The 23,473-nt window shown below is 35.7% G+C and overlaps 1 protein-coding gene across 4 annotated transcripts in view; it reads right to left on the bottom strand.

The window, feature by feature from the left end:
- Positions 1 to 20,746: 20,746 nt before the first annotated feature.
- The window catches only part of MKX (mohawk homeobox), a 100,208-nt gene continuing 97,481 nt past the window's right edge, over positions 20,747 to 23,473 (bottom strand). For 3 of the 4 annotated variants that reach the window (XM_012551239.2, XM_031939811.1, XM_031939810.1), the window contains exon 7: positions 20,747 to 23,448. In XM_012551239.2, the coding sequence (XP_012406693.1) occupies positions 23,262 to 23,448 (187 nt within the window). In that variant the 3' untranslated portion in view covers positions 20,747 to 23,261. The remainder of the gene's footprint in view (positions 23,449 to 23,473) is intronic. The other variant, XM_031939813.1, reaches the window with a different exon arrangement.

The following is a 23,473-nucleotide window of genomic DNA, read 5'->3' as shown; positions in this document are numbered from 1 at the left end:
TGAACTGAATGACAAAAGAGAAGAATGGTAATGTCTTCTCTTTTTGGGACATGATCAGCCATAATTCCTGGTGACTGTGTGGAAGTCTGGGGAGAAGGAGGGATACCTGAAATATTTGAAGTAGGACTGGGGGGATGTAACAGAGGGGAGTTGCTCAGATTTTCTCTTCCTGGTGGGTTATACAGAGCATGCACATATAGTTTGTGCCTGGTTTCAATCGAATGTATAGATTTTGGAGATTTGTTTGACTGAGAATAGGATATTCTGGGATGAAAAGTAAAAAGACTTTAATTGTCTGATCTAATTGAAGAACTGATGATTCAGGAATGGCTAAGCCAGAAATGAACATACATGAAAAGGGGTATATGTCTCCTCTCTTAGATACTTTGAGTAAGGAAATTGCTTTGAATTTCTGGGTGGGGGAAAGTCAACTGGCTACATCCCTCCACTTAGCTACCATGTGCCTGTGAAGGTCTGTTTCATTGAGTACCCAAAAGATATGTCCATTCTAAAGCAGTCTGCCAAAGCTGGTAGTTGTAGCCACCAGTGATATAAATCTCTATACAGCAAATTGTTTTCATCACAAGTCTACATCACAATTGCAGAGGATGTCCATGATCTGTCCTAACCCAAGAGTATCCTAGTCTGGTGAGGAGCCAGTGTGAGAATTGTTTGATTCATTCAAGCAGTGGATTGATTTACAATTACAATGATTATTTTTTTGCAGCAATTTAAAATAGTTTAATGTAATTTCAAAACAAATATGATTACATATCTATACATATATAATATGTTTGTATGAGTTTTAAAATTTTCAATTAACCAATGGGAAAAAACAAATAAACTGTGAATAACAAGGTATGACATAGTTCCCCACAATGGGATCTGCTTTCTCACTCTACAGTTATAATATTACAATTAAAATAAATATGCTCATCTATATATTTTTTGCTATTAAAGTTATCTCACAAATTTATAATGTTTTTATGTTTTCAAGATTAACAAAAATTCCCTCCATTTTCCTACAATAAAATGATTATTTATTTAGAAGTACATAATAATGAAAAGCATTTTTAGTCAAGAACTTGTTCAGTTAAAAACTAATTTTCTCGCAAAACATTCTAAAGCCAAATAAAATATCCATTCTCATAATGTACCTGTAAGAGAAGACTAAGGAATAGTTTACATCTAGATCTACAGTACTTTGTTGTTGTTTTTTAAAGTAGATATTTGTAAATGAAGAAGAAAAAACAAAAAATTCACATAAGAAAAAAATACACAAGAAAAATACTATTGCACACAATATTTTTTCACATAAGATTAATGTGGATTAATTCTGTTAAATAGCAATCTGTATATAATAGATTTGAAATTTCATATGTACCATGTTTTTATTATGCTTTTATGGAAATGCTTGTTTTACCCATAAATTAAAAAAATTGAAATTTAAAAATATCTATGTGAGATAGCAATGGGGAGGAAGCCATTTTCTTTGGATTGATGAGAGAACAACAATTATAATTCTTAGTTGTGCACAATAAAAGGGGGAGATTTTAATGTAGATGCTCAGAGACCATCCAGTATCATTTTACATTTAAAGAAGCTCAGACAAGAATAGAAATGACCTGCTTGAAGTCATACAAGTAGGGTGAACCTTGAAGGAAGAGGATATGGATTCTGGGAGTATATGTCACAACTGGGTTAATAGCTTGTGCAAATAAAAGCATTGAATGAGGAAAGATGTTGAACTTGGTAAATACAGGCTGAATGAAATGTAGAGCTTCCAAAGGGGAGTCCTGTGAAATAAGGCTGGAAAGTTAAGTGAAACCATTCTGTGATGTACCTACAAGAACAAGCAGAGGAGTTTATATTTTATCCCAGAGACAAGTTAAAGCTTTCTGATAGTTTACACAAAAGGAAATGAGGGCTGGAACTGGTGTGATGTCTTGTCAGTGGAGAAAAGATGTAAGTGATGTTGTGGAGGGAGAATCAAGAAGATTTAACAACTGATAGGATAGGAATGGAGTCAAAATTCAAGACTGCCTTTGGGAACTGCAAACCTTGTTGTTTGGAAGTTTGATGATGCCCTCAAAAGAAATGAGGAAATTTGCAGAGGGAATTTAGGGAAGCACATTCTGAGTTTGTGGTGTTGTTGAGACTAGTAGGTAAAGATGTTATACAGTTGATGGTGATTTAGGATTAGAGTTCAAAAGAGATATTTTTGTCTGAATATTTAAATCTGGGAGTATTCTGATAGAGAGAATACTTAAATCCATGGGAGCAGATATAATAATCAAAGAAGAGGCCATAAGTAGAGAACATTGTGGGTAATATTCACATAAAGGAAACAGGAGGATCATAATTCAGTATAATTCAGAGACGTAAGAGGGAAACCAGGAGAGATGGCATCCCTCAATCCATCAATAAACATTTTTTTTTTTTTTTGCTGAGGCAATTGGGGTTAAGTGACTTGCCCAGGTTCACACAGCTAGGAAGTGTAAGTGTCTGAGATCAAATTTGAAGTCAGGTCCTCCTGACTTCAGGGCTAGTGCACTATCCACTGTACTACCTAACTGCTCACGGGAATAATCTTTAATAATGATTCTCAAATTTTTTTTTTTATGTCATAGACATCACTGGAAACAGTGTGGTGAAGACTGTGGGCTCCTTTTCAGAAGAATGTTTTTAAATGCATAAGATAATTCAGGATTACAAAGCAAACTAAAAGTGAGTGAAAACAATTTTTTTTTCTCATCCAAGTTCATAGGCACCCTAAAACCTATCCTTGCAGCCCTTGGTTGAGAGCCCTTGATCTACAAAATAAATCACTCCAGTGAATCATTTTTTTGGAGGGAAGGTCCAAGATTGGAACATCAAAATAATCAAAAACTTGAGTTTTAATTCCACTTTCCTCAAAGTATAGTTGTGTTACCTCAAATAAGGTATTTAAACTCTTGGGCCTTAGTTTTCCCACAAGGGGAATGAATACATTATCTAAGAGATGCTTATTTTAAGTCTAGTGTACTTAAGAAGGTTTTTTTCCCCTAACACATTTATTTGAAAATAGGAAGTGAAGGGAAAGTCTATATTTTTCTCATTCGAACAGTGGCATTTGTCAAAAGCAAACAAATAAACAAAAACCTGTCTTGCTTTCTCTCTGGCAAGAAGACTTCCTGGCTCCAAGATGGGAGGGAGAGCTTAGCTAAGCTGGGCCTGTTTCTAACCTGCAGGCCTTATGAGACTCTTAGAGCTTTTTTGAGATTCACTGTTTGTTTTCAATGGGAAATTACTCAAAATGTAATAAGGAAATATTTTGCTGAGTAAATAGATTCGTTTACATTTTGTGGCATGGACGGTTAAAAAAGAATGCCAGTCTTTTAGCTCCCTTGGCTGAAATCCCTTCTGAGGGAGAGGACTTTCTCCTTTTGCTAGCCTTTCTTTTCTCCCAACTGTTTCTTCCTCCTCCCTTTATGAAATCAGATACTTTAAGGACCCTTTTCAAAACTCAATAAAAAAATCCATATTTCCACAAAAGCTTGTGGTTTTTATCACTTTGGGCCTCTTTCCTTGCACTGGGGAGTCTCGGCTTCTCTTTCTCCCTAAAGGGTTTCTTAACTCACTGCTCAAGAACTTGGCTATTCTCTGTCCTTTCAGTTATAGACATTCCCTCTTGTTCCCCCCATTTCTCCCAATATTTCATCTTTCACTTATTTGTGAGGAATTGCAAGCTGTTGGGGTCTCGATGTTTCTCCAAAGCAATGGAGACAAAATGTTACTTGGAACATTATCTCTCGAGTGCTGTGGTCTTCCTTACTCACACAGTTCCTTGTACCCCTGTTAATTAGCTGGTTGAGATCATCACCTTGTAAACACACACGCGTGCACACACACACACACACACACACAGGTCTCACACACAATACCCCCCCCCCCCCCATACTAGTATCGACAAATTATCAAAAAAAGTCAACTCAAATATTCTCATTTTAAATCCAGCCTTCTTTTAACTATGAGCGTAGTGAGTGGGCTTATAAACTCCAGTGCCTGAATTTTCAAGGACAATGTCTGTGAAACCCTGAAAAACGAATTTTGATGGAACGCCATTTATTATTTTTCTTTTCCCCCTTGTGTCCTCCTCCTCTTTCCTTACAAATCTGGCAATGTCTCCGTCTGGATCTGGAAAAACACATCATTCGCTGAGAAAAGTTCTCATTTAGTATCATAGAATCATAAACACACATACACACTGTGCAGAGTACAACACGTGCTGCTGAAATATGCCCAAGAAAGCCCCATAACTTGGGTTGATTTGATTGACTACCAGTTTACTTTGTTGCTTTCTCCAATTTCAACTGGGTACTCACTGATGAATGGCACTGGGGAATCGGCTTGACTATTCCACTCTCCTCCATCCACAACTTTCTCTAGTGAAACTTTTAAAATCCCCTTTCTTCAAAATTTAGCTTGAGCAGTATCTCCTGTCTTGTGCCTTTTCTGATTCTCCCCAGCTGCAGGTGACCTTTCTATCCCAAAAATTATTCTCTATTCACTTAATTTCTTAGGTTGGAAATAAAGTAGACACTCCTCCTATCCCCATACTGATCAACATAGAAGCTTTAACTGGCAAAAGACACAAAAGAGCCCATAAGCTGGTTAAAACAATTCAAATAACCCATGAGTTCTTCCAGAAGGAATCTCCACTTGGGGGTGCTTTGGAGGCAAACCTTTGATATTCTAGTGAGACTTTCCTTCAGTGTCTCAGTTGCTTTCACTTCTTACTCTGATAAGAATCCATTCTTTGGAACACTAATCTTTGATCTGTGCTCTAAATCTCTATGGAACCATGTGCAATTTTTTAAAAAAATTTTTACCCTTTAAACTTTTATTTTCAGTGTTTTCTATGTGCACAATGAGAGGAGCATAGTGTAATAATAAAGTACTGGATTTGGGCCAGGAGGTCTTGGATTCAAATCTTGCCTCAGATTACCTGTGTAACTGTTCTCAGTATTTCAGTTTACTGAGGGCTGGATGAGAACAATTATTTGTGTGTGTGTGTGTGTGTGTGTGTGTGTGTAGAGTTTCTTATAATTTGCAGAACAACCATAGCTAGTGAAAATACACCAAAGTTTAAGTTGTTTATTTCCCACAAAAGTTCTTTTTCTTCTCTCTTTGTGAGGAAAGTAAGCCTTTTATACTTCTTAGTTGCTTTAATTAGGGCTTCTATCTGAGTTTGTCATGAGCCCCTTTAGAGTCTGAATAAGTTTATGGATGGGCCCCTTCTCAGAATATTATTTTTAAATATATAAAATATATAGAATTAAAAAGGAAACTAATTATATTGAAACATTGTTATCAAAATATTTTTTAAAAACAGGTTCCAGGTCTCTAGGGTGAGAATTCCTGCTCTTTCTGATATGGTCTTATTGCTGTAAGTACTCAGAGGAGTACTTTGAAGGGTGACATATTCATTTAATTGCAACTCAGTATTTCTCTATACTAACTACTCACTTGATCCCATTCATATTCCCCTGACTGCTTCTCCCTCTCTCCAACTCCATGCTGATTCATACTCTTAAGAAAGGAGTGCAATGGTTATTTCTTGTAGTAAATTATACGAAAAGTTACTCCCTTGGGTTTCTCTTGAAGAAAGCAAAGATAACATAACCTGCTAACATTTTTAATGTTGAGAGGAGGTGCCAAGAAATAGCTTTCATAATAATAATGAAGATTATGTTTCTCTAACATCAGCAGCATAGTCAGAACTCTGTTGTGGGTTATATGGATTAAAAGAAAAATCTTTTCCCAGTGCATCATTATGGCAGAGAGGTAATTCTGGGTCTTCAAAGACTGCGCTACTAACCCAGGTGTTAACAGTTCCTGCTGTACTGGAAAGGTTTGTCCCAGTGACAGCTTCTATCTGTCTGTTTTCTGATGATGAGCCACACTAAGTGTGGAGAATCACATCCCTAACAATGGGGAACCATTAAGCAATGGCTTCCTTGACCATGGCAACCCAGAACACAAATAAAAAAATACAAAATGGACTTTCACCCTGCAAGCCTTCTCTTGCTTCTAAAATGACAATGGCAGTAGTACAAAACTGGGGAAAGGAGTCTAAGAATCATACAATATCTTTTTTATAGCTTTTAAAAATTATTATAATAACTTTTTATTGACAGAACCCATGCCAGGGTAATTTTTTACAACATTATCCCTTGCACTCACTTCTGTTCCAATTTTTCCCCTCTCTTCCTCCACTCCCTCCCCTAGATGGCAAGCAGTCCTATATATGTTAAATATGTCGCAGTATATCCTAGATACAATGTATGTGTGCAGAACCGAACAGTTCTCTTGTTGCACAGGGAGAATTGGATTCAGAGGGTAGAAATAACGAATCATACAATATCTATGTAAGGGCCACCCCCACTCATAACCCCTCATGTCTCTCAACTAGGGGAGTAGATGTCTAGTCACTCTCTAGACCAGTTACTCTGTCCAACCTGTTCTTTATACTAGTAAGTCTAGGCTCCCAGAGAAAAACCATAATCATGTGGTTCATATTCTCTCTGAGTCTTAAGAGTAACACTTATGAAGGGAAATATACTTCTTCAACTTCGCACTCTAGCTCTTGAGCACCTTTTGATGCATTTCTATTCACATAATAAGAATTCACAATAATGACACTTTTAAATCTTAAATATAACCACTTACTTAAAGATGCAAAAGAATTGATAATACTATAGGTTTTCATGTATTAAAACAAGTACATGAATTAAAAAAATAATAGACCATACATAAATCTAGGTCACACTCTCCCACCAAACATTCAGTATCTGTTGGTGATACCAAATGCTTATAGAAATATGAATGAGGAAAATCCATGAAGTCAGAGTAGTTTGCAACTTTTAAACTGTAAACCGTGATGTCCTCTGTCTTAGGAATTGTCCATAAAAGTCCACTGGTGTATGTAACTTTAATGTTAAAAAGATATTTCCACTATTAGGTTGAGTAGATCAACACTATTTTGGACTAACATTTCCCTGAGCGTGATGTCTCAGCTAAACTCCTTGATCTTCTGAGTGACTTCTATGATTATTTGCTTCCAAAATATTCCCTTGTTCATCTAGGCTTATTTCTCAACGACAATTGTGACTATCTATTGCTTCCAAAAAAAAAAAAATCAAACTTAATGATGCAGTTCTAAAATCTGTCATTTCATCATTCTTTCTTTTAGCTTTCTGGATTTGGCTTCTAGCTTCTCTGAAAACAACCCTATCTTAGCTTATAATTAGTATATATATATATGTGTGTGTGTGTATATATATATATATATATATATATATATATAATAGTTTGTCACATTCAAAATTCAACAACAAATGTGTCAACATTCCAAGTCAGATCCAACCTCCTCCGACCATCTTTTGGGTTAAGTGATTCTCTTAGAACTCTGAGCAGAGTTTAAATCGGCAACAAACTTTAAAGGGACAGCATATTGTTTTGATAAATATGAAATGTTAGTTAAAACAGTGGTTGTAGAAAATATTTTCCTGGGAATTCAAAGTCTAAAAGTAGTAAATTGTTATTTTAAAGGAAAATCTAAGGCAGGTTCATAGCTTCCAAATGATTTCATTGTGAATGGGGCCAAAGTAAGTGCAGGGATACTTTATTTTTCTTCAAAAGTAGTATGAATTAATGTTTCTTTCTACTTTCCCTCTGTCTTTCCTTTTTTCTTTCATTCTTTCCTTTCTTTTTCTGTTTATTCTTTATTTCCTTCTCTCTCTCTCTCCCTCTCTCTCTTTCTTTCTTTTTCACTCTTTCCCTCCCTGCTTTCTTTTTCCTTCTCTCTCTCCCTCTCTCCTTCCTTCCTTCTTTTCTTTCTACTTTCCTTCTTTCTTTCTTTCTTTCTTTCTTTCTTTCTTTCTTTCTTTCTTTCTTTCTTTCTTTCTTTTTTCTCTTTCTTCCTTCCTTCCTTCCCTCCTTCCTTCCTTCCTTTTTTCTCAAAATGATTATTGGGAATGTTTTACAAAGTTGCAATTCTCACTTTCTGACATGACTGGTTTGCCTCTTCCTCAAGCAACCTGGTACCCTACCTTTCCATCCCTACTCTTGGATGGCTCACTATATTAATGTTGAACTTAGAGCATAAACTCAATTGATTTATCCTATTGCAACTCAGAACCACTGAGGTCTGATGATCCACCATGTTCAGTTTTTCTGGCACTTGGGATGACAGATATAGCTGAGGATGATTCACTGCTGCTAAAGAAACTTACCCATCTGAAATATATTTTTCTTCCCCTGAGGCTTATTATTTTGAACATTTTGGCATGTGTGATTTAATTCAATTCAACAAACATTTATCAGATAGGCAGCAGATGTAGCAGACAGAGAGGCAGCTTGGAATTAGGAAGACCTGGGTTCAAATGGTGCCTCTGATACATTTAGATTTGTGTGATCTTGGACAATTCCAAAGCAACAATTGGTTAATTATTAACCCTGTCATACTCTTGGTGTAAATAGCCAGACCTCTGTGTCTTTTTGTGTTTTAAAAAATATTTAAACAATTACTCTCAGCTTTCCTAGACAACGCTATCAGATCTTAGGATAGAGCAGGAACCTATTGCTCTATTTACATTTGTAGAGGAAGCCCTCATCCTGAGAGTTTCCTCCATTCTTGAAATCATAGTCCCATCAAAAATAAAACAAAACAAGTGCCTCTTTGTGCAAAGCATTGCGTTAGAAGCTAGAAATTACCTTTTCAACCTGGGATGGTCCCTTGACCTTTAATACTTGGTCCTTTAGATTGGCAACGGATGCATATTCTCTAATCCTTATTTTTCTCCTGGCCACTTGAAGAATTATATTTCTGCTAGTGTTTGGGGAATGGCATCTGGAATCCTCACCAAGATGCATGTTTCACATTTCTTCACTACTTACATCCCACATCACACATTGCATGTGGCCACACAAAATTGTCATCATCATGTCTGGGTTGCTATGAAAAAAGAATCTCAGAAGCTGCACAAAATAAAATCCTGAGATTTTAAAGATGTGTCCTTATTTAAGAAAATTTTTTTTAAATACTAAAAAGATTCAGATGATTGCCTATTTAAACCAATTATGATTAGATTTATAATGAACCAAGTGGAGACCCTGGTATGGACTGCACTAAGTGACCTTTGACAAGTGACTTCATCTTGGAACATTCTCCTACCCTGCTGCTCTCTTTTTCCATTAGTAAATTCTTTCTAGATGTTTTGGGGACAAGCCCAGGTCAATCATGCTTCATTTGCCCTATTCTATGGACTTCACTATCATGCTTCAACTTGGTACTTTCCCCACCATTTTTTCCAGCTCCTTTTTATGTGCTGTCCACCCCCCCACCTCCCATTAGAATGTAAGCTCCTAGAAGGAAAGAATTATTTTAAAATTATTTTTGTATCCTCAGTCTAAATACAATGCTTGGCCAATAGTAAATCTTAATAAATGTTTGTTGCCTTGCTTCTGAGGTTCCTTGCAACTTGGAGATATTGTAACACCAGAGTGAGCATCAAAATCCATTGTCAAAATACAAATGAATACACACACATATGTGTGTGTGAATGTATGTATTGATTTGTGGATCCAGGTTAAATAAATATATATGGGTTATGTTATATATATATAACATATGAATTTAAATAAATATGTATATACATACAAATTTAGGACCTATTTTTCAACATAATTGATTTCCTTTGTAATCTTACATATTTTGTCTTGGGTATTTAAAAAAATCAGAGGCAGAGGTTCTTAACATCTTGTTGTATTGTGGATCCCTTTAACAATCTATAGACCATAGGCTATATATATATATATATATGTAATAAAAATATTATTATATATAATAAAAAGATTATCCTTTTCAGGATAATGTTTTTTAGTGCAAAAAATACATAAAATTACAAAGTAAATCAACTATATTGAAATAATTATAATTTTTAAAACTTTTTCACAGACTCCAGGGTTAAGAATTCTTTATTTAAATTTAATATTCAAAAACTTGATTGAAAATGTTCAACTATAATTAAACGATAACGGGTCCTTTCAGAAATTACTTTTCGTTGATCTTACTAAAGCAGTTTGTAAATGTTGCAGGTTACCAAGACAACCTGCATGAGAATGTCTTCTTTCATTAAATAGTCATGGTGGAGAGAAGGCTTCTTTTCTAGAAGAAAAGTAAGAGGAAAACTTTCAAGAATCAAAGAAAATACAGATAGTAACATTTAGAACTGGAAGGAACCTTAGAAGTCATCTTATCTGACTCTTTCGTTTTTTGGAAACAGAAACTGAAGCTCAGGAAGTTGGTGCCTTGTCTTAGGTCACATATTTGCTCTCAGGTCTGCCCAAGGCACTAATCTTGAATCTTCAGTATCTTGAGAGTCTGTAGATGAGTTTTGGTTCTGATGAGGCGGAATGTCACCCACAAAGCTGCTTTTAAAGCTTTCTCTCAGGAGAAAGATCCTGTCCCCTCTTTATCCCTCCTGTTATGTGGGGAAAGGGAAAACAAGATACCTTTTCACATATAACTTGGGAAGGCAAATTTACCCTTCTCTTTGGTTAGCCTAGAAACAAGTATAGCATACAATTAAAGGTATCAGCTTGCAAGAGACAAACCAACTGGGGTGGACTTGGAAATCAAGAAACTAAAGTTCTAGATCCTTGTGCAAATAATTCCCAGGAATAACTTGACTATGTATTAAAGAAAACAGTAGTGTTAGTATTTGGAAAAGTACATGCTAATCAAAATTTGTACCTGGTGGTTCTAAACCCAGCGTCTGTGAACTGTAAATAAAACACATTACACACACACATCCATGAAAATACATATACACACAATAAATATATACACACATACAGTTCTTGGACCATAGATTGGGAGAGCCGCTGCTTTGGAACAAAGTTTAAATAAACAAATGAATATACACATATGTATGTGTGAATGTGTGTACGTGATTTGTGGACCTTGGTTAAATAAATATATATGAATTATATACATATAATATATATGGATTTAAATAAATATGTGGATATAGATGCATATTTAGCATTTATTTTTCAACATAATTGATTTATTTTGTAATCTTACATATTTTGACTTGGGCATTTAAAAAAAATACATTATTCTAAGAAGGGATCCACAGGCTTGCCAAGGTTGTCCATGACACGTACACAAGATTTTAAGAACCCTAGTTTTAACATGTCATGCTGACACTGCCCGTCTGTTTAATTCATCCAATGGTTAGGTTATTAATAGCATTTAAAAAAATAAATAAAACATGCATATTTCATGGCAACGAATCCAAGAGAACATGCCCCGAAAAACTATGTATGTGCTTGCAATATGAGTCCAAAGCCCGCGTTGCCACCTAGTGACTGTATTCTAAATTGCAGGTTCAGAATGGATGGATTCAGAGAAATGTGGGAAGACATATTGAGGAAAAATTGAATAAGTAGAACCTCAAAAATAATATATGTGATGACAACAAAGAAAACCAAAAAGGGGGACATAAATAAATAGAACAGCTTTGTTATTATCTCCTAAATCTTTATATATATATATATATATATATATATATATTTTTTTTTAAATTTATCCTTTCTATATTGCAACAGTTAAGGTCATGGCACACCATGATCTAGAAAATCAACATAAAATTATTTTGGTCCTCTGTATCTGAGAAGAAGTCTGAATTATTATAGTACTAAAAGATTAAACAAGTTGACATTATACAAAACTACACATACATTTTGTGCATTTTTGAGTTTCTTTTAAAACTTTTTTTTTTATTTTAGCATTTCTGAGTTTCTAAACTTTCTTTCTGGTCATTTTGCTGACTTTCATGTATCACTTGAGGCTTTGGCAAAACTCTCCCCAAATTTCTATTTAATTTCTGATGCCGACCTGCAGCATAAGGAAATGATGATGGGGATGTGGAAGGGATAACTGTATAGTTTTCTTAAAAATGAAAAAAAAATAACAACTTCTTATACAAGCCTTTTTTGTTCCTTTTGCATATGCAAAGCTCTTCAAAAAGTGATCGAAAAAAGCACTGTTACTATTATATTGAAACATTTATGTTTATTGATGATTAAATTCATAATAAAATCCCAAATCTAGTAAAAATATAAACAAACATTTTTGGGGATGGGGGAGGAGATAATATGTTTAGCATAGTAGATACAGGCTCTATCTACCACTAATACCTTCTTTATACCCCAGGAAATTATCTGAAGATTAGAAATTATGGATAATTTGCAGTGTTGGAAGGGTTTTCAGTGCCCTGAATCCCTGCATCCTATTGACATCACCTTGCTTTTGAGATCCCCATCTTGGAGCCTGGTATTATCAACGTTTCTTGGCTAGGTTCAAGGAATTGTGTCAATGTGATTACAGCGGGAATTCTTTGCAATACTGCTCACAACATAGTATATGATTTTTGCCATTGGGCTAAACCTTTCCTAAAGATCTTTGGCAACAATATTTTGCAAGGTCAATGTAGATTCACCCTGATAGTTGACTGTGTTAGTGACTGGAAATCCTGAAAACCAAAGCTGTGTCTATATGGGCGCCATATATAAGTTAACCAAGCGAATTGAACAAACCTTTATATTCTGTCATGCAACACCAAAGACATTTCAGTATCCACTATCGGAATAATAAGAGAGGAAATAGAAGAGTCAATTCTTACTCTTTAAATATCTTACTATCCATTGTAGAAGACAGGACAATATACCAATAAATTCCACATTCTTGAAAAGGCATTTTAGTGTCATCAATAAATAACCAGAGATAATCTATAAAACTTGATCAAAATTGATGCTCTCATCCCCATGGGAACACCAACCCAGCTAGATGGAAGGGAGCCCTTGCCTAAGCACTGGCCCATTCTGCCACCTAGTTAATATGGCATCCAATTTGACAACAATTCAAACTCACCTAGGTGAAGGAATAGACCTGGGGAAAATGGAAGTGGAATAAGGACTTGGAAAGAAAGTAAAGAGAAAAGTAAAAATTTTGAGAACAGGGGCCAGAAATGTGTTACTAATGGTAATGGGAAACTGGAAAAGGAAAGAAGAGAGGGAACTATATTTTTGATGAAATAAGTTAAGGTATCTCCATTAAAGTCTTCTCTCTATTGCTGCCTCCTAGAATGGAGGTAATCCTGGGTTCTTGAAGAGATGACAGCAGAGGATAAGCTCTGGTGGGTGGAGAAATTGTGAATATAAATAGTTTGTGACTGATTGTAGGTCTACTGTCCAAAGATCAGATTAACTAAAATTCAAGAAAAAAAACTTATTACCACAGAGATAGCTGCTAGTTTATATTTTGCTATATAACTGAAATGTTTACTAAGATGTAACAGTGGATAGGATGCTGGACCTGGAGTCAGGGAGACTCATTTGAGACATTTTTGACTTCTGACTCATTTGAGACTCATTTGAGATTCATTTGACCTCTGACACTTACTGGTTGTGTGACCCTGGGCAAGTTGCTGGCCCCTGCTGTTTGCCTCAGTTTTCTCATCTATAAAATGAGCTGGAGAAGGAAATGGATAACCCATTTCTGCCAAGAAAACCTCAAATAGGGTAATGAAGAATTGTACATGACTGAACAAGAACGAAACCATTCATGGATCCATAAATTTTGAACTGGAAGGCTTAGTCCCACCTCCTCTTTTGATAGATGAGAAAACTGAGACCCAGACAGGAAAGTGACTTGGTCAGGTCACCAGGAGCTCTCTGGTAGACCGATGACCTCAGGTGTTATGGCTCCAAATCTAGGCCATTTCCATCCAGAAAGCAAAAACTTGACATGATGAAGCATGGAAGGTCAAGACAAGGAATCCAGCAGGCACGTCTTTAGTTCAGACATTTTTTAGGCTTAGAGAATTGCCTGGAGACAGTGAGACATTAAATATTTTGCCTAAGCCCTCTTTGCAGTGGCCAGAAACTGGAAACTGATGGATGCCCATCAATTGGAGAATGGCTGAATAAACTGTGGTATATGAATATTATAGAATATTATTGTTCTATAAGAAATGACCAGCAGGATGATTTCAGAAAGGCCTGGAGAGACTTACATGAACTGATGCTAAGTGAAATGAGCAGGACCACGAGATCATTATATACTTCAACAACAATACTATATGATGACCAGTTCTGATGGACCTGGACATCCTCAGCAATGAGATCAACCAAATCAGTTCCAATGGAGCAGTAATGAACTGAACCAGCTACGCCCAGCAAAAGAACTCTGGGAGATAACTATGAACCATTACATCAAATTCCCAATCCCTATATTTTTGCCCACCTACATTTTTTGATTTCCTTCACAGGCTAATTGTACAATGTTTCAGAGTCCGATTCTTTTTGTATAGCAAAATAACGGTTTGGACATATATACTTATTTTGTATTTAATTTATACTTTAATATATTTAACATGTATTGGCCATCCTGCCATCTAGGGGAAGGGATGGGGGGAAGGAGGGGAAAAATTGGAACAAAAGGTTGGCAATTGTCAATGCTGTAAAATTACCCATGCATATAACTTGTAAATAAAAAGCTATTAAAATTTTTTTAAAAATTTAAAAAAATATTTTGTCTAGAAGCATAACACCAGCCTGTATGAAAGACTGGACTTCAACTCATGTCTTCCCCATTTCCTGAAGAAGGCTTATCTTCCAAAATACTATGTTGCTTTTCACAGATATCCTAAAAAGACTTTACATAAACTCATCAATTAATCTATGGAGGACTATATCCTATAGATACTAGAGAAACCTTATAAAGCCTCTAGGCTGTATTCCATAGTTCCCTCAGACAGCTTCTATTTTATGTATACTCTAGATACCACATGAAACCGATAAATATTATAGGCTGGCCACATTCTATATCTTCATCAGAAAACCTATATAGGCTATGTCCTACCATATTATAGTCTATAGATATATCATATAGGCTGTATTCTATAGCTCCCTCAGACTGCTTCTATTTTATGTATATTCTAGATATTACATAGAGCCATAATAGGCTGTCTGTAATCTAAATTTCCAGCAGAAACCCTATGTAGGCCATGTTTTACTACATTAGATAGACTCTTTAGACATGCTATGAAGAGCATATTCTATAGTTCCATCAGGCAGCCATCACAGGTTATATAGATATTGTATATAGGTTAATTCTATAGATTTACCACATATACTACATCCTACAGCTTCTAAGATATCAAAGGCAGGAGGGAGGCTGAAAGAAAACAGTTCTAAGGCGATCCATTGGGGCACCACATGAGAAGGGAGTAAAGAGAGTGTGGATGTCTCAATAGCTAGTTTTCACTCCTTTCCTCTCAAAAAAAAGTCACACATTTGAGACATCTGTTAAAATACAAACCACTTGATGAAATTTATGAAGTAATTGTTACCAGGTGAGAGCTTCCCATTGTCATAGAAAATGACACCAGACCACGCAAAAACCCAGTCACTGAAATAGTTTATGCTGAGTGTGAAGGCAGACACCGGGGATGCCATGTTGCTTTTCTTGAGGGTCTTCCATCCAAGAACTCAACTTTGTACAGTTTGGGAAAGCTACCAAGTGAACAGTGGTCTGGCGGGCCCTGCCGTATGTGTGGTGAGAGATAACACAATGGTGATTGCAATCTTTGCCTATAACCGTGAAGGAAAGAAATTTCTCCAATTTGTGGTTATTTACAGCATTGTAAATCAAGCAAATGCCATGAAGAGCCAATAAAAATTGTTTAAAATCAGCCTTAAATAGCTAAACTCTCAACAGCAGCTCATAAAGTGAGACTTGGCGGTTGTTAGGCAGTTACGGTTAAATTGACAGCCCTTTGGGGAGTTAAGATATCCAGAAAGCAGAGGTAGTTAGGAATATAGTGATAAATAGTGGGGGTTGTTGGTTGAAGAGATTTTACAGGGTATGTTAAAGCCTGGAGAATTCTATGAAGAACTGAGTGGCCCTGAGAGGGTGTGCAAAACCAGAGAAGACATTCCTTCACCAAGAGCTGTTTCATGACTGCAATGGGGCCTTGTATTCCTCACCCCATGAACATCTAGACTAGGGCTTCTTAGCCTGGGGCCCATGAATTTGTTTTTAAAAAACATTGGATAACAGTATTTCAATAAAATGTTTTCCTTTGCAATCCCATGCATTTTATTTAATGCATTTAAAAATATTATGCTGAGGAGCCTATAGGCTTTGCCAGACTATTGCCAAAGGGGTCTATGATACAAAAGAACTTCTCATCTAGAGAGGAAAGAAAAGGCTCTCTTAATTCGATGTAATATGCTATTTTTTCATCCCTAAAGGATTGAGGAGCTGTGTAAATACAACTGAGGGAAAGTTTGAAGGTCAAAGCATATACAAGTATTCCAGAAGCATTTCCTTTTTTATTTTTTTAATACTCTCATAAAACAATGAAACATTAACTTCCCTTAACTAGTCAAGTGTGAGAACCATATTAGAATCGTGGCAAGCTCAATTCCCAGAAAACATGTTTGGGATAACACTCACTGTAGAAACTTTAGTTAGACATTTTCTTCTTGGGATAGATCCATAGGTAACAATTTATTTAAAAATAAATAAAGTTAGCCTCCCCCCCTTTTTTTTTTCAAAGTCATAAACTTGTTTTACTCACCTGTTTAAAAGAAAAAACCCAAACCAAAACTACCAATTCTTCTTCTGGCCAACAGAAAGCCCTCTTCTGTTTTAAGTAAACATTCTACTTCTCAGAGGATGCATTGTCAGTGACACAGGATAAACTTTTTTCTGCCAATATTTACAATGTGATTGAGCCTCTTTTCTTCCTTCTCACAGCTACAGAAATGCCTGAATGCAGATAAATACACATTTGGTGCTTTGGAATGACACAGTGGAGCCTGTATGGTCCCTTGGTCCAGCAGATCAATGGGGCTGTCCTGTTTGCCTCTATTACATTTTTAAAAAATAAACAAACTCAGGGTTGATAAGAACAATAAGTCCTTGAGTGCTGAACTAGAACAGATATAACCCACTGGATTCAGTTCAAGGACTACATCCATTTTACCAATGCTTTCCTTTTATAGTGCTATCACTTCCAAATGATTCCCTTTTCTCAGTAGAGTTTTTCCTCCATTGTAACAAAGAAATACAATTAAAACATTTTCATATGATCTGAATATGTATGTCTCATTCTGCTCCTGTAGCTTACCATCTGTTTTCAGAGGGACTTGATTTTCTAAGATGTTTGAAATCACAATTTCAAATCTTGTTTTCTATTAAAGATCTACAATGAGATCATAAAATCATAGGATCATAGCTTGGAAGTCATCAAGGTCAACTCACTTATTTTATACAATAGGAAACCGAGACCCATAGAAGTTAAGCTACTTGTTTAACATGACATGATTGGTGAGTGATCAAAGCAGAAATCAAATCCAGATCTTCTTCATTGTAAATCCTGTGCTCTCTCCACACCACCATGCTAACATAGATAGCAAAAATACTCATATGAACCTTAGTTTTATGGTATCTCAGAATATCACAGCCATGAATTCGAGAGGCAGGAATGGCCTGCATAGGTCATCTGCTTAGTCTCTCAGCTTCTAGGAAGAGCCACATCTAAATCATCCCAAAGGGAAAGGAAGAGCTTCAAATCTGCTTGTGTTCTGGCTGTTTCTTTGTATGAAGCTGTATCACTGAGCAGAGTTGTTTTCCATGTAGCTCGAGGCTGTTAACTTTGTTTGTTAAACAACACTGCTACTTGGGACAGGCCAGAAGGCAGCTTTTGGACTTCTCAGTCCAGAACATCTTGAGCAGATTCTCCATGAGCCAAGGGAAGAAATGCAATCATTGACACTTCCCCATATGGTGGTCATCTTGACCTGTATGTGGAGATATGACAGCCTTCTCTCTTAGAAATGCCTCCTTAGCTTTTATTTCCATTTCAACTCAATCCCACAAGCCTAGCTTGTACAAAAAGCACTGGGCTCGGAGGGGTATGCCCTACAAAGAGAAAAATGGAAAACTTATCTGCTTTCAGTGAACTTGAGGTCTTCCTGGAAATACAATTGTGTAAACAGATAAGCACATACCAGATCATTTTTGTAAGGGGAGAAAACACAAGAGGAAGCATGAGGCACAGAACAAAGTCAATCGGGGCTCCCTGAGAAAATTAAGGTTTGGCTCTAGATGATCAGCCATAGAGGGAAGACTCTCTGAATCCTGGTTTTATCACACTTGCTAACTGCATGACTTCAGGCAATCATTTAATTTTTTTTAGATCTGTTTCTTCATTTGTAAAATAAGGCAAGCTAGATGGTATAATACATAGAGCATTTCTTTGCCAAGAAAACCCCAAATGGGGTCATGAAGAGTTGAACATAACTGAAAATAATGAAACAAAAACAAAAATGAAGGAGTTGGAATCTATCTATATATCTATTTATCTATGTATCCATCTATCTATTTATCTATCTACCTACTTATATATATATCCAACTATTTATTCATTCATTTATCTATCCAACTATCTATGTAAATATTTATCTATTCATCTATCTACCTGCCTACCTACTTCCTTATCTATCTATCCAATTATTTGTCTATCTACCCACTATTTATCAATCCATTTATCCAACTATCTAAATATCTATCCATCTACCTACTTACTTAACTCCTTATCTATCTATCCAATTATCTATCTCTCTATCTATCTATCTATTGTGAGCCTGTGGACAACTAGAAGAAAGAATTCTATGGGAGATGACTCATAAGCTAAGCTTAAAGAAAGCCCAGATACTACACGGTAGAGATATAGGGGATAGGAATGATGGGGTAACCTATGCAGAAACAAAACAAACAAACAAAAAAAGAGGCAGGAGATGGAATGCCGAGTGGAGGTGAAAGGGAAGTGAGCAGGGGAGTTTCATTAGAACTGAAACTGTATTCAAGGAACTAATATGAAATAGGAAAGGTGGGTTGGAGCAAAACTGTGAAGAACTTTAAATGTTCATCAGGAATCTATATGTTATCCAGGAGCAGGAAAAGACAATATGTTTATCTCTTGAATTTTAGTTACTTATTCGTTCATTAATTTATTCACCTATTTATTCATATATATTTATGTATTCATTCAGTTTACTAATTTTATTCATTCATTCATATATTTGCTTATTTATTTTTTCATTTAGCCTTGCTGCTAAATATTTAACAATGAGGTCTCATGTGACACACTTTTAAGTTTGGTTTGCATTATTAATATTTCCTCCATCACTTTTAGCCAAACAACAAAATGATAAATTAAGTCCTGATTTATAATTCTCTAACTTCTGAGGCATAAATGTTCCACTGAAAATTTAACAATTGGCATTTGCTAGCCGGTCCAAACTGGCATCAGCAGACCTTTGCATGGAAGCAATTGCGAGCCGCTGAAGTTTCTTCCATGGAGTAGTGAAAGTTCAGGCCTATTGTTTTATTTTATTCTATTTATTTATTTTTAGGCCTATGTTTTAGAAAGATTACTCTGGCATCTCTGTGGAGGATGGGTTAAAGGTCTCAGAGAGAACAATTAGGAGTTTGTTGTCATAGTTTAAGCACTCGGTTATGAAAGCTTTCAGAATTATCCTTTGTTGTGTGGCAAGAAAGGGAGATCAAGGCCTTTCTTTCTCTGTTCTGAACCTCTACAGGTATCCCAGTTTCTAACTGTCCCAACCCCAATCTCCCCTTTTTGTTTTTTTGGTCAACATTCCTTCCCTGATCTCTTTCTCATCCCCACCCTGAAATTTATTTTCTTTTCTGTATCCTCTTTCAAAGTACCCCCATTTATAGACATCCAAGTATAAAATACAATACCAAAAAATGGTAGCAGGAAATAATTTACTTATTCTCTTTTGTAACCATATACTCTGTAAATCCTTCCCTGAATCACTCAGTTGACAAGGACACCACCACCATCACTATCATCAGCAGCAGCACCAATCAGCAATAGCATTGTAATATTTATAAGGTTTATTTGCAAAGCACTTTACATATCTTATCCTTCTTAGATCCTCATCATTAACCCTGTGAAGTAGATGCTATTATGACCCCCATTTTGCAGGTGAGGTGAGGTAATTGATGCTGAAAGAGTTGAAGTGATTTCCCAATGACCTCACAGCCAAGTCTCTGAAGCAGAATTTGAATCCAGGTCTTCCTGATAAGTCTAGAACTCGATCCATTATATCATTCATTGAACTGCTTTTTTTTCTGTTCCACTCCCCTCCCAGCTAGTGAAAATGACATAGGGCATTTTGCACCTCTTAAATGCCATCAGTCATGTATTATTTTTTTGCTATGGTTATTTGTGTTCACGTCATGTCTCCCCACTGGACAGTAAGTTGAATGAGGGTAGGGATTATATTTCCCCCAGGACTTAGTATATAGTTCTTCATGGAATAATAAATGTTTGTTGAATAGAACTTAATTACATATAAATGTTTATCCCTAAGTTATAGGAAAATGAGAACTTTGCATGTGATCCACAAGTCAGTTCCATGTTCTCCTTGTTCTGCTCTTGAAAGGGGGACATAATGTGATGAAAGCTGAAATGCCAGCTTAATTCAGTGCTCTTCCTTGATTCCTCTCTAAAACACAAGTCTTTCATTTAACACACACTCACTGTTTCCCAACCTGGTCTGCCCCCAAAAGAAAATAGCATGGATGTGATGATTAAGGAACAGAAATTAACATTTATTCCAAAGCTGTCAAGATTTTTGGCAGTTATTAATTTTATTAAAATGATTACATATGGCAAAACAAGGAACAGCGGTAATAACGTTTCTCTACAATATAAATTATGACTTTGATTTTCAGCTGTTGGCTCAGCGTTGTTCAAGATTCTTCTTTTAAAAGGAAATGGGGGGGGGGAAGTGGGGAGAGAAGAAGCATTTGCATTTCCAGAAAATGTTAAAGCAGCAAAAGGAAAAATAAATTAAAGATAATTACAGTAGGTAATAATGCCAAGTTATTTGTTAATTGTAAAATGGATTTAATGTGTTTATGGACCAATCTCCACAGTTTGGTGGTTAAAAACAAAAACAAAAACAAACGCAAAAACACATGTTCCACAATGGCTTATCTTCTATATTTATACCCAAAAACTAATTTGCTGCTGCTTAAAAAAAAAAAAAGAAAGAAAAAGGTGACAGTGCTTAATGATCACTAATTCAAATGAAAACACTCTGCATACCTTGAACTGAAATGTTTGTCAAAACTAAAACAAAGTATTGTCACAAGATCCTTTATGCCTGAATAACTTATGATAGTACGAACAAGAGTGAAGTATTTGTCGTTAGTTTTCAGTTATCTGCTCACATTATGGCAAAATTCTGAATGTAAAGTACTAAAATGCATCATGGAACTCTTACCTATCTAAAGGCAATTAAACACATACTCCATTTGTTCATACAGTCGTGGTGTATACTTCTTGCGTGGCACTTAAATGTCATTGCAAACAGCAATTTAGAAAAACAAAGTAAAAAATATATATACAAAATATTTTTATATCAAATTATCTTTATCATACACTAAATAACCCCAACCCCAAGGCTATGTTACAACAAAAAGTATCCTACAAGTTACACCAAGATGGATTTTTTTTTTCTGTCTCTTAAATAATTTAGTACAACTGGAGCAGACAATATTTTGTAAAATATTCTGCAACATAAAGGAGAATTAGGATGCATTACTGAGGTGTTCGTGCTTTCTTTTTCACATATACACACGTAGGGTTTTTTTTGTTTTTTGAAGAACAGAATAGATTACAAATGGAAAAAATTAATTCCTATCCCATTCCCCCCAATAAGCAAATCTTTTTCATCTTCCTGTAGTTGGTATACTCTAAGTCGTATTCAGAATTTCCATTGTTGATTCAAGTTTTTTCAAACTGATTGGGATATTATTATTTGATTGAAGAAAATCCACTTTTGTATTTCTATTTTCACTCAATGGCAATTTTGTTTCAAAATTTGAGTCGTTATTTCTTTAATGCGTAATTTTGTATCAGCCCTTAATCTCCTTAGCAAAATGTAATGACCTTTCAATATTTCAAAGACCATATGCTTTTCATTTGTGGGTTGACTTTATATTGTGTGTGTGTGTGTGTGTGTGTGTGTGTGTGTGTGGCTGTTCATACACCCACATACATATATTTATCTCAATATCTTTTGCTCCTTGAAAGGTAGATTATCAATTAGACTTTCTGATTTCACACAAATCAAACCAATGCTGTTTTGACCATGCCATAGCTATCACTGCTTCCATCATGGCAAGATACTGAGTTCCCAAACCAGTAAGATACAAGATTACAAGTTTACTTCTGTACAAAAAGATTTTTTTGTTTGTTTTTATTTAACAACTTTTAACAGTGTGTAGCAAAGCTCAAGAAAGAAAAAAATCCAAAGTGAAACTTCAGCTGGGTGGAGGGAGTTTTCTGGAGAAGCTCGCCACAAGAAACGTCTCCTGAATCTGGTGTCTAGTGTAAATCTTTAAATTAATTTGGACACACTGTTTCTTACATATACATATTATATGGAGTATTGCACTTTTCAATGAAGTGAGTTATGGTGTTAAGTGGATAACGTACTGCATAGACAAGCAAGAAACATGCACAACAACCTTAATGCCATTCTGAAAGCTACATCCGACCATACTTAATACTGTGGAACTTTTAAAAAGGGGATATTTCCTTTAGACTGAAAGATCTCCAAGTTTTAAAAATGCGAAATACTGAATACATTTCAAGGGCATTCAGCAGTTATGGTTTCAGCCCTGGATGGTCAGGCCCATCTGGAATAATACATATTCTAATAAGCATTATGGCATTGTCATTTTGAGGCATAACTATTCTGCTATGCCCACGTTATAGCTTATTTTTGGAAAGCAAGGCACTTATCGTAATAGCAATGCAGACATTTTATGCATAGTTTGAGTAACATAAAATAAGTTAATATTTTGATAAAAACTGATTTTTTTATAATTTATATGTCTTTTATAGAAGCAACTGGACAATTTATTTAATATAATTAAAAAAAAGAAGACCAAAAAGTCTAAGGGGAGTAACTGCTTTACTGACCATGTCAGGAAGGGAACGGTTTTTGATGCTTGCTCCGGGTCTTGGGTTCTGACTTTACAGAAATACAAATGGCGCGACGAGTGTCCATTGGATCCCACAGGTAGCAAGTGCTTAAAATTGTTGGGCTAGTGGCACTTTGACAGTCTTGACCTCTGATATATGTGATGATTTCTGAATGATGCAGCTGGTGGTACCCTGTAGTTTGTCTTTTCCCTGTGCGAGATTAGTTAAGGCCATAGCTGCATTGATCTCCTTCCAATAGGTTTCATCTTTGCTTGCTCCCTTTCTGTTAGCTGCACTAGAGTTAAGCAAAACAAAACAGA

Source organism: Sarcophilus harrisii, chromosome 5, assembly GCF_902635505.1.
Source record: "Sarcophilus harrisii chromosome 5, mSarHar1.11, whole genome shotgun sequence".
NCBI classification, from domain to species: Eukaryota; Metazoa; Chordata; class Mammalia; order Dasyuromorphia; family Dasyuridae; genus Sarcophilus; species Sarcophilus harrisii.
The sequence above is the reverse complement of the archived record's forward strand: the minus strand, read 5'-3'. Positions and strand labels throughout refer to the sequence as shown.